This window comes from Hipposideros armiger, unplaced genomic scaffold (assembly GCF_001890085.2).
Source record: "Hipposideros armiger isolate ML-2016 unplaced genomic scaffold, ASM189008v1 scaffold_224, whole genome shotgun sequence".
NCBI classification, from domain to species: Eukaryota; Metazoa; Chordata; class Mammalia; order Chiroptera; family Hipposideridae; genus Hipposideros; species Hipposideros armiger.
This window is the reverse complement of record NW_017731574.1, coordinates 1,374,845-1,392,083: the sequence shown is the minus strand read 5'-3', so window position 1 is coordinate 1,392,083 and position 17,239 is coordinate 1,374,845. Positions and strand designations below refer to the sequence as shown.

The following is a 17,239-nucleotide window of genomic DNA, read 5'->3' as shown; positions in this document are numbered from 1 at the left end:
ATGATGACATTTAAAAGTCAACACAACTCCATAGGCTATGTGGTTAAATTAAATCATTCCTACCACCAGAAGCCACAAGATAAATCCCAAGTGCTGAATGTGGGACTAATGCAGGCATTTCCAACTTTCCTTTAGCAAAGGAGGCCTTTCTTCAGATAATGTCATGCCATGCATGAAAGCTTACACTTGAGAGTAAGAGTGGAGCTGCTCTGGGTCACAGAGGGAAGCGGTACCTTAGATGGATGGTGACAATGTGGTGACCACAAAAGCCCACCACCCATTATAAATGGGAACAGTGATTCCTGGGGGGTATGCTGCTCTTTCCTGAGTTTTCTTAGAGGGAGGTGATCTACCCTGGGGAAGGCCCAGAACCCAGATCAGGGTAGCTCAGGGAGGCTGCATGGGGCAGACCCTACTGGAAACCAGAAAGCCCCTCAGGCAGCATCTCTGTCTACATCACCGGAAAATCAAGACCTACAAGGCAATTCGGCTTCCAAAAACGTCATGTTTTTGTTACTTTAGCAACATTTCTGAAACAAAGGAAAAAGAAAATCTACTCTTTGCAACAGGGCACACCTTTGGGTCCGAGCAATTTTAAGTTAAGTTTTGTTTAACTTTTTACAAGTAAGTAATTCAGGACTAAACCTTATGTTCTCTAAAATAAAATAAACTCATAACATACATTTACATACATACACACACACACATATCTATATCTAAATATATATATGTGTATATCTATATCTATATCATTCACCCAATACTAGGAGTATGCATATTTATACACAGCCAGCCAGTGTTTCAATTTGCTTTTCTTGGTTTGTTAATCTTCCAACATATCAATGTCATCAATCTATTTCTCCACTTATCACTGTCCTACATACATGCACTTGAGCCCAGAGGTCCGAGATCTTATTCCCCATGCTTGGAGCAACATGTCCTCAGAGTCCCTTACACTTCCAATCCCACAGGCTTCCTGCTCTCCACCCAGGCCTTTAGCCTGCTGGTCCTCTCCCGGCCCCTGCCCTGCCCAAGAGAAGCCGGTTTGGCTGGTGAGGCTGTGGATACAAGCAGACAATGATGGTGAGGAGAACGGAGGTCAGGGCAGGGAGGTGGCCTAAGGGAGGCGAGCTGGTACAATGAGAACAGCTTTCCTGGGCAGAGAAACTGGAGGGTGCAATCAGGATTAAGCAAGACAGGAGCAGGTCAACGCTGCTCTCTAACTGAACCCATAACTGAACTAGGCTTGATCATAAAGCCTGGACATTAACTTAAGGATATAGCCTGGAGATTTTTCTGTATCCTTTTTTTTTTTTTTTAAACACCTACATGGTATCTTATTGTGCGCATGAACTGAAATTTATTTAATAAGTAGAGAGATGCTATATATCTAAAGAGGGGCTATTTCTGCCAACGAAACCTATACTGCTTTATTCTATGGATGATTAGCAATATATATGAGTACATGCAAAATGTATCACTTTCTTAAACACAGAAATCTGCACACAGTAAGCCGTCGCTCCCATTTGAAAATGGAATCGCTGAGGCTAAATGACCACTTACCTTAACTTTTTCCTCTAACCTTCCCAAACGAATGTTGCTCTCTACGATTTTGTCGAGAGCTCCATGTTTCTCACTTTCTAAACATTTGGCCTAAGGAGAATGGCGAAAAGAAAAACAATGCGCTCTCAGTTTTACAGAAAAAAATTAAAAGAATAATATAAAGTTCTTCTGCAAAGAATATTACTACTCACAAGTAATCTCCATTCTGCCACTTGTCCTGGCCTGACCCCCTGTAGCCCCCCACCCTAGATTCTTACTCCCTGTGTGAGGATTGTGGGCAGAACCTGGGCCAACAGCTAAGGAGGGGCGAGAGCTCGGACAGCGGACAGCGTGCTGGGAGCCCCTGCTGGGCACAAGGGGAATGTGAGAGGGTTAAGGCCTTCTAGTAGCTTCTCTATTCTTATGAAATATACCATTCCTTCAATCATACCCAAGGAGTAAGTGCCAAGATGCAAATAAACTTTAACTTGACTTATTTGAATAATTACAAAATTAAGGATAATAATATGAACGCACAACACTGTTCTCCAAATGTCACAGGCAGTATTCCCAAGGTGGATGTCATCTGAAGCTGAATGAGTTAGGTTAATATCCACATGGGACATGAACTACTATGCTCTATAAATTAGCTATTTCAAATGGTAAAATAAAAAAAAAGGGAAAGTTAGCATTCCTTCTAAAGTAAGCTAGTAGTGGCAATTTGATTTTCAGAAAGAAAAAATAAGACAAAGAGAGTTAAGTAACTTGCCACAGGTCACATGGAAAACACATCCTAAAGGCAGGATTAGAAATTAAGATGCCAATATCAATAAATTAAGATACAAGGGGCTCTCACAAGGCCCGGGAGATCAGAACAGGGTAAGGTGGGGGTGCAGGGCCCACAGTCGCAGGAATCCCAGGACAGAGCAGAGGCAGCCAGTACCCTGGACCCCACCTAGAAGGGCTGGCACTGTGGCTCCCAAGGGCAAGGACCCTGTAGGGCCAAAGGGACAGCAGTGGCTCTGCGTACACAGAGATCTCTCATGGTGGGTCAAGGCAGGAGGAGAAAACACATTTCATTAACAGTCTTAGTTCGTAACTTTTAAGTGTTTGGACACATGGTATTTGGCCTCCATTTATATTTCCATCCTGGGCCCACAAATATGAGGGGTGGGCCAAAGGGGAACCATTTGAGGGTCAGGAAGGATCTCGACTTCACCATGGAAGCCTGGGCTGCTCTCTGGCCCAGGCGGGCCTGCATCTTAGGGGAACCTGTGTGTCCTGGGCTGCAATAAGACGGCTTTGTCTTCACAGTGGCACTGACACATGGAAGCGGGTCCCCATGCATGCCTGCTAGGTGAACAGGTTTGTTTGGCACTTTATGTTTTCCCACAAGCTTTGTCTTTGCCCTCTTGATATCCCAGTGGGTAAGCCCAGGAGGCACAGCAGAAGGGGAAACAGGTGCTCAGTGCTGCTTTTAGAAAATGCCAGAGGGCCGGCCGAGTGGCGCGATGGTTAAGAACTCGCTTGGGATGCCAGAGGGCCCCGGTTCGGATCCCACATATGAGGGCCAGTGACACTGCCCTCCGCAGCTGAGATGCTGAACAACAGCTCAACCTGGAGCTGGGCTGCCATGAGTCGCCGGCAACGGCGTGGGCTGCAGCCCCTGTGGCAGTGGGTAGCCATGGGCTACCGTGTGTGGCCAGCAGCCAGCGTGAGCGGCCAGCAGCCGCAGTGAGCGGCCGTCCAGAAGCCGGCGACTGATCTGCCTCGCCAGAGAAGAGCGCAATGATGGTGCCAACTTGGGCCAGTGAAGCAACATCCTCCACAACTAGATTGAAGAACAAAACGACAGCAACTTGTCTGTTCCCCTTCCCCCAACTCCCCAGCACTGTTCCCATCCCCCCAATTCCCCAATTAAAAAAAAAAAAAAAAGAAAATGCCAGAGAGTTCAGCATTTGGATTGGGATAGTGACTTCTCCGGACAGAGACTACTGGGTCAGGAAGTCTGCATGCTTTTAAGGCTCCTGCCATGCCGTGTCACAGTCAAATGGCTTTTAAAAGACTCGGGGAAGGACTTAGAAATCACTAGCAACGTATAAGCAGCTTTACCACCCTCCACCAGCAACTAATATAAAAATATTCTTTTGGTAACATGAAGGTAAGCACAGAATGGTATCTCAAGACTGGCTCAATTAGCATTTCTTTTATCACAAGCAAAGATTGACATTTTCTCCCAAGAGCTGTGTATTATTTATATTTCCTCTAATGTAAACAATGGTTAAAAACCTATGTTGATTTTCCTGTGGAGGGGCTTAATAGCTTTCTAGCAAGTGGGAATAAGTCTGTGGCACATCCTGACAGACTCTCCACACTTCATTCGCCCTGGAGAAGGGCCGAGTTACTTCCACGTTTGCCAATTTGACTCTCAGAAACCCGCAGGTCTGTCTTGTAATGACATCCATTAAACTGTTTCTTCTGATCTGACACTACCGCAGATTTGCAACACTGCTTAAATAATGTTAAAATGTACTTAGGCAATACGCGTTCCATGTAGAAGAGTCATAAAATGCAGATAACTAAAGCAATTTTGAAAAACCTCCTGTAATTCCACCACTTGTAATATCTGTTACATTTTGCAGTAAATCCTATCAGACTTTTTTCAATGCCTATAACTTGGCACGGCATCTATCTTCTTTCATCATACAACTTGTTGGATGCGTCTTTGAAAAATCAGTGTGGAGATGCCAAAATCATGTCCATGGCATCACTCGTGCTGGCTGGGTAGTGCTCTATCATCTGGGACCACCAAAAACTTACTCGGTTCCCTTCCTCGGGACTGGTGCTATTGGGGACAATGTGGGATGCATATCACTGTGCCCTTTAAGCTATATCCTCAGGATGACCTCTATTTAACCTTTCTGTGATTCTTATGTTTTATCCTCAAACAGGGAATATACTGTCAACTTTATAGAGAGAATATAAAGGTGCATCTGCGTGTGTAATAAAGGTGCATCTGCGTGTGATGACTACTGTTCCCACTTAGTTCAATGGACTAATTCCATTAGTTTACCTTCTAAAATATCATTTGCCATCATTGTTACTTGCCTTGTAAAAATGTTTTCCCTCCATTGTTGAAAGATGAAATTTTGATGTTGAAATTTTAAAAGGGGAAGCTTTTTATGGATAATTTTGTTAAAAAAATACTCTTTAAAATTATGTTTGCATATTAATTTACAGTGTACTTGAAGTAACTGAGGAAACCTACCAAATACATAAGGTTGTCACGTTCCTGGGTTATATTCTCTGCCAAGTCAACAAGATTTGCCAGGTACTGGTGAGCAGATATTTCATCCTTCATGGCTTTTTCCACTTCCTTTTTGAGGACATCAATTTTCTTTTGAGATCTCCTATAGAGTTCCCCAATATGGTGGAATAAAAAAACTTATTAGCCTGAATGGCTAGGGCATAGTGAATATCTATATTATAAAACCAGCTAGTATGTTAGCATTTAAATATTATTCTTCAGCAACCTAAATCTGTAAGTTTCAAGGTGAGAAAAGGTAATTAAATTTAATTTTAAGCCAAGCATAATTACTGGCTTAAAGTCAATAGGCATTGCAAAGTGCTTAACACAATTAATAGGCTAATTATATATTATTCTATTAATATGTTTGGCTCATGTTCTAAAAGACTCTTTTGAAAAAGGAATTCAGTAATACCAAAGTAGACTTTGGGGAAATGGTTAGGAAAGAACTTCTAGAACTTTCATAGTCTTCGGGTCATCATTATGACTATCAACCCTATGTGAGCTATAGACGTGAGAACTGTTGGTTAATGTTGGTCAACAGAAAAGCTTTTACTGTACTTATATTTTGATATCCAATAATGTCAATTATTTTGTTTTATAGTCAATATTAGAAAAAGAATATTCTTCAACTGTCTTTTTTAACTACTAAAAAAACAGGTTAAAAAAATATATATATATAAAAACCTATTTATTTTCTGTGCCCTTTTGAGTTCAGCTTCCAGAGCTTTGTTTCTGGCTGTCAGGTTGTTCTTCTCAGCCAGCAGGCTCTTTCTCTGCACTTGCAGGACCGCCAACTTTTCTATCAACTCTTCCATCTCAGCACTTTCTTTCTCTTCTTCCTTCTGCAACCGGCTGATGGACAAAAACATCACAGGCTTATAAGCAGTTTGCTAAGGCTAAACTGAGGCAGCCACTGCCAGGCTAGTGATAAACAGCCCAGCCCTCCAACCCCTGGGTGGGTCATTTGTAAGGTCTCAAAACAAAAGTCTCCCGATTCCAACCCTGGAGGACCTGGGATGGGACTCCTAGAGGACAGGAGAGAGCGCACGGCTGTGTACACACTTCTTTGATGGTAATGATCTAACTACCTCCCCCCCATGCTTTTGCTCACAATTTTTGCTTATGTCTCTCTCTCTGTGTGTGTGTGTGTGTGTGTGTGTGTGTGTGTGTTTATTTATACCATATTCCTTTCAGAAAGAATTCAAGACAGCTCAATTTTTTTACATAGTAATAATTGATCTCCTGCAAATTCTAATGCTAAAACAAATTTTATATCATACTCAAGTAATTGCATGTTTTTATGACAAAAGAAACCAAAGAGCAAGGAGGGCATTACAATTTCAATATATAATTCTAGCTAAATGACACTCAAGAAAAGAGTTATTTCTTCCTTGGTTGTCTTGGTCAATTTTCATGTAATAACCAGGACTACACAGATGGGACCACACACATAGAGGCTGCCCAGCATTCTGAGAGACAGGGGTCTCTGCATACAAGGTAGGGTTTACTTCCTGGCTTGCTGGCTGGCTAGAGAACAAGCCTCTGGTTGCATGTTTGGGCTCTGCCTCACTTGTCACACAGGTTCAGTGACTTCAACCGGGGTTGGCTCCCTGAACACCCAGTCAGGAATTTTCCAGAGAGTTTCCACTGCTTTCTAGTTTACTAGTTAGTCAAAGAGCAGAGGACATAAGTAGACAAAAGCCACAGAACTGAGGTTTGAATTAAACTCATCTTTTCATTTATCTTTTTTTCTTCTCTCTCTTCTGTTTCAATTTTAGAATTTTATTTTTATTTATTTTTATTTAATTTATTTTATTTTAGTATTTTTTGCCAAAATAATACACTCACCTGGTACGAAATCAACCAGTAAAGAAAAGTTTACAATGAAAAGCGACCAAATACAATAAGAAGGTTGGGAAAGTGTTGGTTGTGTGCACAGTCACCTTAGAGAGCAATACCTAGAAAAGGCATTTATTCTACAGCCCAACGATGCCACCTCTAGGTACATATTTAGGGACAGCTGTATTCTACTTTCATAAAATATTTACCATTCGCAGACTCAGACACCTATGCTGGTGCAGCTAAACAAGTCAGAAAAAGATGGAGCAACCTCTGTCCATTCTGCTTCTAACAACATGCATGGTGATGCACTGACACTTGAAAAGACATGAAGTCCTTACCTTTGTAATTCATTTACAATTGAAGCATGAACGTTCACTGCGATCTTGCCATCCAATTGTGTTTTTAGTTCTTGGCATTCGGTACGTAAACCTTCCAACTGCTCCTTGTTTGCAGTTAGCTCCTTTTCCTGGCTCTGTGTTTTTGTCTCCAGAAGCATTAGCTGCTTAGTCAGTTTAGAAACTGAAAAATGAAAGAGATGGATAAAGGCTTGGTACAGGAGATGTAATAAAATGTGATTACTGATTACTAGGTCATACTCATGAGAACCAGCTTGTAAAAACTTATCTTTTAAAAACCTTTTGGAGATTTATAAATTAATACCAAAGGCCTTGGACTTAGAAATTACTGTCCCTATATTAAATATTCACTAAATATACACTTTCTTATCTTGATACTATTGTTAAACATACGGTATTTAACAGGACATGATTCCAGTCTTCAAGGAAATAACTTTCCAGAGACTGAAGCCTTAAGTCACATGCAGGCATGCAAACATGCAGCATGATGTCATCCCTAAAACTGCAATATTTTCAAGGACATCAAATATGGCCAAATGAAACCAAGGGTCCTGATTTAATGTATGATTTTGATTGAAAGCGTAGCCCCAGCACTCTAATCAGTTCCTTCACTGCGTGCCCTGTAAGCCTTAGGCCTTTCCCTTCCTAGGTGTTAACCCCCCCCCGAGGCAGCCAGAAACAATGGCCATACCTTGACTAAGGGTCACAGGTATGGGTTTCTGTGAAGCTAAAGATAACATCATGGCCTAAGCTGTGTTTCAGCTTCTGAGTCCTAAAGCAGAATGGCCACTGGCCACAACCCCATGAAACCAGACTGGGGGACTCCGCAGCTGACCTCAAGACCTGAAATTATGATTTACTGCCCTTACACATCATGACTCGTTGATTTTGCCTTATAAAAAACCCCTTGTCTGCAAACCGATGAAGAGTTCGGGCTTTTGAGCATTAGCTTCCTGTTCTCCCAGGTGGCGCCATTCATAATAAAACAGCCAATCTTTCTCCACTGCAATTCTCAGTGTTTAGTGTTTGGCTCTGCTAGTGCTGGGTGGATAAACTCTGTGTCAGTAACACAAACTAAGACCCAAATTTATCATTTTTCTTCCCTTTCCTCATTAAGCTTTTATGTTTTATGCCCTGTATCTAAAGTAAATCATAAATATTTCATCCTATGTGACATCTTAGCATGTAGTAATAGGATACTTCCTGGGCCTCTGTTGAAAGTAATACATAGAAGTATTCTAGCATAAAACTTGAAACCCTTGGACTCTATCAAAACATTTAGTTGATCAAAATAAATAGCTGTTTCTGGGAAATGGGGAAATAACCGAGGCAGCTGACGGAATCATACAGGCCAAGAGGCTGGCCCTGCTCCTCATGGCCACAAGAATCCCACCTGTTCAGATCTGCTGTTTGAGAAAATTAAGCTCAGTAAATATGATATACATTTTCCCTGTCATCTCTAATCTTGAAAGCAAAGATAAGAGGCTCAACAACACTCTCTCCCATCCCCCCAAATAACACCAGAGTAAGGGCAAATATTTCTGTGCCATGCAAGGTCTGGGGGGGGCGGCCCTTACCAGGAGTGGGCAAGTCCTGTGGGGGAGACTCCTGTTGGAGTCTGAGATGCTCGCACTTTTCAGCACCACCTGGCTATCAGAAACACATGCAGTGCTAGCCTAGTAGCTTCAGCAACAGCAGAGGCTGGTAGTTGTTAGCTCTTCCACAGTGTGGAAAGGGGAGTGGTTCAATGACCAGGTGCAGAAAGGAACACTGAAAGGAGGGGTTACATCGGCTCAGGCAACACGGCTCATATTTCAGCCTCCGGTCTTACAATGTTCTTCACTGGACAAGAAAAATCAGTAAAGCAAAACGAAAAAAACGCCACTATCTTTTTGTTCATAAATTTTGGGTTTAATCAAAGTGGATCAAATGACTCTTAGTCAAAGTCCACTGTCATATACTGTGAGGCTCCCCGGGGCAGGGAGCGACACACAGGGGAGAAGGTGCTAGCGAAGGCATCTGGGAGATTTAACCTCCGACAGCACCCACAGCTCTGCAGGAAAGGCAAGAGCACAGAGGAACGGTTCAGAGACCAAATGGTTCCACATATTTACTCATTCAACAAATATTCAGGTAAGGATCCTTGTGTTATTTCCAATATTCACCTCATATGATTTTTCCTAGTCATATGGCACTATTTTCCCCAAAACCAGTTCTGCTGAGTCTAAAGCTGTCACTTACAATGGATTCACAAAATATATGGAATCATTAGAGCGACACCGTGAAGTCTGAGAGCAAGCAATCAATGCATTATGGGTAATGGCTGGCTAGAACGTAAACAGCTGCATTTCAATAAAGAAGAATATATTCTAAAGAAACATGATTTTCTCTATTTTCAGTGTGAAGGAGGGGGTCTTGTTTGGAGCGGGGTGCAAGTGTAAAAGGACACAACAGTGACATCACAGCATTGTCATTCCACCCTGGAGAGACCACTCACCTTCTTGGAGACGCGCCTGGTGGGTGTCCTTGGCTTTTCTTTGCTGAATCTCCAACTGCTCTATCAACAACCTGTTTTCCTCTAAAACCAGTTCTGCCTGAGTCTGAAGCTGATGCCTACAATTGATTTAAATTAAATCAATTAAATACTGCCATTCAGGTACTGAATACTAACAGAGATACTTGAGTATAAAAGAAGGCAACTGATGTATTGTAGGCAATGGATAGCTGGACGTGTTTTAATGCTAAACATGTTATTAACAATTAATCTCACCATTTGCATGAAATTGGGGGAAAGGACAGTAATGAAGTTTGAATTATGAACTTCTTCAGTGGCTTTTTGAAACGTACAATTTCAAATATATACATAAGTAGCAAGAATAGAATGATAAACTCCCATGTACATAGCACCCAGCTGGATCAATTATCAAATGGCCTGTCTTATTTCATTTATATCAACTCCCAATTCCCACACCCACTGGATTACTTTGAAGCCAGTATGAAATATTTTTAAGAATTTTGAAAGTTCCTATTTTAATTAAAAAGTATTCACTTGTAATCAGTAGCATATTTGTCAAAACAAAACAAAAAACCCCATAGCTTTGTTAAAAGCCTTTGGGCAATTTCTTAAACTGTACAAATACTCCCCAGCCTAACTTCGCTACGAGTAAACACTTTCCTTATGGATGGTGTAAAGTAAATTCTAGCCCCGCTTAACCTTCATGGTTGCAAAATCTAATTAAAATGAGCTAAAGGGACCTTAGAGATCTAGATAAATGTTTACGACCCAATGTACACTGTAAACCAGTAAACTGTCTCAATTTTCCACTTTAAACTCAAAACTGAGGTGGAGGAAGGAGAGAAATAAGATGAAAGGATTCAAGCGATTATAGCCATTACTTCATTCTGACAGTGGCTGTGCACTAGCTAACTCCTTGGCACCCTGGAGGTGTCCCTACCAGCTACCCCCACCCACTGGAGGGAAGGGGCTGCCATCTGTCCAGGAAGGAAGATCACCCAAGCTGGTCAGCTCCAGCCTCCTCATTCCTGCCTCACACGGAACAGCTCCACTTCGTGTTTTATGTTTTGGACTTTCTTTTTTTTAAAGATTTTTTATTGGGGAATTGGGGGATGGGAACAGCACTGGGGAATTAGGGGAAGGGGAACAGACAAGTTGCTGTCGTTTTGTTCTTCAGTCTAGTTGTGGAGGACGTTGCTTCACTGGCCCAAGTTGGCACCATCATTGCGCTCTTCTCAGGCGAGGCAGATCAGTCGCCGGCTTCTGGACGGCTACTCACGGCGGCTGCTGGCCGCTCACACTGGCTGCTGGCTACACGGTAGCCCATGGCAACCCACTGCCACAGGGGCTGCACCGTGGCCGGCAACTCATGGCAGCCCAGCTCCAGGTTAAGCTGTTGTTCAATATCTTAGCTGTAGAGGGCAGTGTCACTGGCTCTCATATGTGGGATCCGAACCGGGGCCCTCTGGCATCCCAAGCCAGCTCTTCACCAACGTGCCACTCGGCTGGCCCTGTTTTGGACTTTCTTATAAGACATACTTTCTTCCTCCCTCCCTCTCTCCCTTTCTTCTTTTCTTTTTTAAATGAAAGGGATTCCCTATTCCTACAAAAAGAGTTGAAAACCTCACATTTAGTTTAGCACAGACCGAGCCTGAGGTTACCCAGCTGGTCAGGGAAAGTTGGGAAAAGAAATGTAGAGAGTTCAGTTGCAGCCCAGAAGTGCATCGAACTTCATTTGGAGCTAAGGAGAAAGCTTCTACTGTGCAAGGTCACTGTGCCCCAGGATCCGGCAGGGGTCTACTGTACCTCACACCTGTGCGGCAGGTACAGGGATCAGCAGGCAGAGGCACAGAAGAGGCACGACCGTGAGGTGCTTCGGGAGCGTGACACTCCGGAGCCCAGGCAGGGCCCCTCCCCCAGCTGCAGGTCAGTCAATTCCACGGAAGTGGGAGGCCGGACCTCAACAGGCACCCCAGTCCTCACAGCGCCCCTCCCACAGCACAGGCCACCACACCAGAGCCGGGTGCAAATTTCAAACCCCAATAAACACAGGACTGGGAAACACTGGGCACATGGGTTTGAAAGCAGGTAGGGTCTGTCTTTCCTCCCTTTAGTTTATATATTTTTATTTTAAGGAAAAAATAAAGAGGTTTGACTGGCAGCTACATACAAGGTTAGAGAAAAAATCTGAGATTCCAGGTTCTCACGAGGACTCCTGGAGGCACGTGAGGCCAAGTCTAACTGATCTGCTTTCCAGGGAGCTACTTAAGGAGGGTTCGAATGCAGACACACTAGGAAGCCTGACAGAAGAAAATCCAAGTTCAACAGGGGAAGCCACTGCGCACCAAGACCCAGGAGCTGCCGAGCCCAGTCTAGTGACTATAAAGGCAGGGAGAACAAAACTACCAGTGAGGATGCTGTTGACTCGATTCCAAATTTCTGAATATTACATACAGATAATATTTCATTTTCTTCAGTGATGTTAACACGTGTTTTAAAAATACTAAACATAACATCCCTTCCCAAGGCAAAAAAGATAGATCTGTATAGTTTTTGCTTTCTTAGTCTTGCCTGGATATTGCCTTTAGACTTCTGAAGACATTTACTTTCTTGAATTCATTGAAAAAAAAGCATTCGTTGCTGCTGTGTGGGTGAACAGGACATGGCCCCTGCCCTTGAGGAACTCACAAAGGACAAGAGGGACACAGATGTGGAACACACAGGCAGGCACCGCATGGCAGGTATCGGAACAGGGTGTGTGTTTAGGGTTATGTCAGAAACTGAAACAAGAGGGCAATTAACTGTGCCTTCAGGGAGAACTACTGACCAGTGCCTTGAGCAGGGCCCTAACGGATAGGTAGGAGTGTGGGAGGGGGCACCCCAAGGGGAGGGAGCAACACTGACAACAGGACAGAAGTGAGGCAACACTTAGCTGTCAAGGAATGGAAGGCCTGCATAGGACGGACAGGACAGGGCTGAGGGGGGCTGGTTGCGCGGGGCCTCATCCTGGGCTTTCTATTCTAAGGTCCTGGGAGCGATCAGAGGAGTCAAAGAAATGATGTGATCCAACAGGTTTGGGATGGGAAAAGCACCCCAGGAAAATACCACCTTAGGAAATAAAAAGGAGGGCAGCAAATATAGTTTTCAGGTTTAAAAAGAAACCTATTGAGAATTTTTAAAATAATCTTTAAAATAAACATTTAGAATAAATTACTAGGATTTCATCGTACCTTATTAATTTCTTAGAAACTGTCCCTTAAAATATTTGTTTGAAAAAGAAAATGTACTTGATGATGTAATAAAATGTATTCCTATTATTATTATTTTTTATTTATTTAATTTTAGCTGAGCCATCCTGCTACCTGTTGGCAGCTTATTTATTTATTTATTTTAGCTGAGCCATCCTGCTACCTATTGGCAGCTCAGTGGCAGCTCAGCTTGGGCTGGGAATTGAACCGGTGACCCTGTTGCTCAGAGCTCGCACTCTTAAGCAAGCTCTTAGCCAACTGAGCCACTCAGCCGGCCCCCTATTATTATTATTTTTTAAGTTAGTAAAATCTAGAAACACCGCAGTACTTGCCATTCCTCATTGGTAATAGGACTACTCTTATTCAACTGCTGGTGCAATTCTTCATTTTCTTTCACCACTTCTTGGACTCGCATCCTGAATATTCTCATTTCCTCCTGAAAGAAAATTTATGTGAATTGTAATACACACGTACACACATATCTACATTGCTTGGTTCTGGTGCTGTTGCTATGGTGAAAATCAAATGCGAAGAGTTTTTTATAGCCAAGTCTCACAGTGTCAGCAGCCTGAAACGCGGTACCAGCACCAAACATCTGCCCTCAAGGAGCTCACAGTCTAGTGAAAAAACGTGAGAGGAAACTATGATGCTGAGCACAAGGAATACCAAACCTCAGGTCTTAAACATTCAACTCCTAACTTTATAACATGTGTCTGTTACTGCCAAATACTTCAAAAGATAAAAAGGGGATAAGAAAAGCAGAGATGCCTGTACGCACTGTAATTTTTCCTCTAAAGACGTTGAAGAAGAAAATGGAACTTTTTCGATAAAAATAAGAACTTTTCAAGAGATTAGTGTGGGGGTTGAAGGCTCTTAACTTGGCCCCATTACAATCACAAGAAAGCCTGCCTTAAAGCCATCCATCAGCACAGCTTCATCATTCTGAGCCCCAACTCAAGGACTATCGCTTGGTTCTCGGTTTTTGACGCATGAGTCTGTTATTTGTGGCGCTGCCGCTGGGCCTCCCCCATCACAGCTTTTCTCAGCTGGTCCTTTGGCCAACTTCAGTGTCTTGTGCCAGTGAGACTCTTAGGTGCCAATATTGATAGAAACATCTGGGGTGTTTCTAAATTTACGTCTCCCAGCTAACTGACATTTATGCTTAAACCCGTTTAACTTGAGGGCCGGCAGAGTGGCTCAGTTGGTTAAGAGCTCGCTCAAGAGTTCAGGCCCTAACAAACAGCAGTTCGAGTCCAGCCCGAGCTGAGCAGCCGCTGAGCTGCCAACAGGTAGCAGGATGGCTCAGCTTAAAAAAGAAAAAAAAAAAAAACCCGTTTAACTTGAAACAATAATGCCAAGTAACTTCTCTTCCTCACCTTTCTGCCCAGACACACTCCCATTTGCCGGCAGTCCACTTGCTCTTTTTCAGAACAGGGGTCAGGCAAACTAGAGCCTGCAGGCCAGCCATCTGTTTTGTAAACAAAGTTTTACTGGAACACGGACATGCCATTTGTGTACATGTTGTCTATGGCTGCTTTCGTGCTACAACAGCAGAGCTGCGTAGTTGCAAATCAGAGACTGCATGGCCTGCAAAGCCTAAATTATTTACAGAAAATGTTTCCTGACCTATTTTAGAAGGAGCACCAAATTAGTAATTATATTAATTATTAGGAATGCTATTTCATCAATTAGTATAAGATTAATTCATCCTCTTAAAAAATTGTGTCCAACAGGAAGTCTAGAAGAAAAGATTCAAAACTATATAACGTGGGCCATGTACATAAGAGAACAGGCTGGGTGATTCTTTTCTTTCTTTTTTTTTTTTTTTTTTAAACTTCCCTAACCTGGCAAAGGAAATTGACATACAAGCTCAGGAAGTGCAGAGAGTTCCAACCAAGATGATCCCAAACAGGCCCACACCAAGATACATTATAATGAAAATGGCAAGGGTTAAAGATAAAGACAGAATCCTAAAAGCAGCAAGGGACAGGCAGCAACTTACTTACAAGGGCACCCCCATAAGATTATCAGCCGACTTTCCTACAAAAACTCTGCAGGCCAGAAGGGAGTGGCAGGAGGTCTTTGAAGTGATGAAAAGCAAAGGCCTACAACCTAGATTGCTTTATCCAGCAAGGTTATCATTTAAAATAGAAGGAGAGATAAAGGGCTTTTCAGAAAAGAATAAGCTAAAGGAATTCATAACCACCTCGCCAGCATTGCAGGAAATGTTAAAAGGACTTCCTTAAGCAGAAGAAAGAGAAAAACAACCTAACTAACGAAGACCAGGAACACACAAAAAAACCTGGGTGATTCTTAAGAGACTCTTTCAGGTGGGGATCCCAGAAAAACTAGCACTTCTCTCCCTGGAACCTTCCAATTCCAGAGATCTCTTTGGCCACTTAAACGAGAAACATAGAGGTAAGCAGCACCGACAGGCATGGATGTACTTACAATACCTGCACAGCTTTGGTCTCCTGTGTAATTAAAATGAGTTCTGCTACCAGAAGCCATTCCCGTAAAACAGGTGAACGAGGTAGAAATGAATAAAAACCTCACTTCCTCACCGCTCCCAACAGCTCCATAACTGGACTTCCCTGGGGTCAGCTCTTCACAGAATTAAGCATCTAAGTCTGCCTAAAATATACCTGGCCCACTACCTTTCCCTGTCTGCCCAAATGTCCCTTCTAACAGTGATGTTTGCAGCTGTAGGGTACCAGGAAACAAGTGCCTCCCACCACTGCCTTCTCTGAGCTCTGAGATTCCAGCCCACCTGGGCTGACTGTCCGGGAAATTCCAATGCAGCACCACCCGGTCCCTCCAGACCTCCCCCATTCATCCCTGCCCACCCCTCCTGCTCCACTGGTCACTCCCTTCCTGCCTCCCCTTCCTTCTCTCCCTTTTTTAAAAATTTTTTTTAAAAATAAATTTTGTCTCTTCTGAGACATTTGCCAGCCTACCTGAAGAGTGGCAATGAGTTCGTCCTTCTCTTTCATTCTGTCTTCATAAGCCAGCAACAAGGGTGACAGGTACTTTACATCCAACTGAAGATAACGGAGTAAAGAAGGTTAATACAGTTCTTACATCTAAACACAATCAGGAAATTTTTAAAATCAGGAAACTTTTAAAAAGATGAGGAAATACACTTCATTTGGAATGGATTTGAATAGCTCTTCAAATATAGCCCAGAAAATAGGGGCCTGAAATTAAATAACTTTCACTTACCAACCAGGGTGGTATAGGGCCATTTGATGGGAGGCCTTCGATATTTATACTCTAAGAACAAAACACATTTTGAAGACAAATTAAACTACACATCCTCTGAAATGTCGTCTTAAATGTTCTTAATCTAGACCAGCGGTCGGCAAACTGCGGATCGCAAGCCACATGCAGCTCTTTGGGTATGTACATGTGGCTCTGAAGTAAAATTGAAAATGAAAATAAAAGTATCATAGTTTCATTTATAAAATTTTTAAAGGATATTATTCACATAATGGCGATTTCATTTGTTTTATAGGTCTCGCAAAACTTTGAGGGACAGGATTGGCTCTTCCGTCTCAAAAGTTTGCTGACCCCTGGTCTAGAGCATACATTAGCAATCTATGCATCTATATGTATGTATAGACATATAGATAGATATAGATATATGAAAAATTTCTTCTGAAATATTTCAGAGTACTTTGCAGATATAATACCCACTTTCCTATAATACTTCAGTGTATATTTCCTAAAAACAAAAACACTCACTTACTCAACCACTGTATCATCATAAAAACCAAGAAATTTTTATTTTCTATATATAGGATATATATTTCTATACAGGATATATACCATATCCTAATCTACAGGCAACATTTACATTTCACCTATTTTCTATGAGTTTAACTGTTTTGTTTTGTTTTTCACTAAGAGTCCACATGGAAATGATAAGGTGCAGTATTTGTTTGGCTTATTTCACTTAGCATAACGCCCTCCAGGTTCATCTACGTTGTAGCAAATGGCAGGACTGCCTTCTTTTTAAACGCTGAATATTCCATATCTATTTCTATGCATATATATGCAAATCATGCATATATTATAAATCATATATGTCACCTTTTCTTTATCAATTTATAGGTCAATAAAAGGTTATTTCCATACCTTAACTAACATGAATAATGATGCAATAAGCATGGGAATACAGACCTGTTTTCAAGATAGTGATTTTGTTTCCTTTGGATATACTTGTATACGCAGATGTGGGATTACTAAATCATATGGTAGTTCTATTTCTGGTTTCCTGAGGAACCTCTATACTGTTTTCCATTGTGACTGTGCCAATTCACATTCCCATCAACAATGTACAAGGTTTCCCTTTTCTCCATACCCATGCCAGCATTTATCTCGTCTTTTTGATAATAGACATGCTAGCAGGTATGAGGTGCCATTT

At 42.3% G+C, this 17,239-nt stretch overlaps 1 protein-coding gene across 3 annotated transcripts in view; it reads right to left on the bottom strand.

Annotated features, from left to right (window-relative positions):
• CEP89 (centrosomal protein 89) overlaps positions 1-17,239 on the bottom strand; it is a 72,996-nt gene that overhangs the window by 18,651 nt on the left and 37,106 nt on the right. For all 3 annotated transcript variants that reach the window (XM_019654532.1, XM_019654533.1, XM_019654534.1), the window contains 8 exons: positions 16,036-16,086; positions 15,771-15,854; positions 13,146-13,249; positions 9,548-9,663; positions 7,033-7,213; positions 5,537-5,704; positions 4,811-4,952; positions 1,564-1,653 (listed from right to left, as the gene is read on the bottom strand). In XM_019654532.1, coding sequence (XP_019510077.1) covers positions 1,564-1,653; positions 4,811-4,952; positions 5,537-5,704; positions 7,033-7,213; positions 9,548-9,663; positions 13,146-13,249; positions 15,771-15,854; positions 16,036-16,086 — 936 coding nt within the window. The remainder of the gene's footprint in view (positions 1-1,563; positions 1,654-4,810; positions 4,953-5,536; positions 5,705-7,032; positions 7,214-9,547; positions 9,664-13,145; positions 13,250-15,770; positions 15,855-16,035; positions 16,087-17,239) is intronic.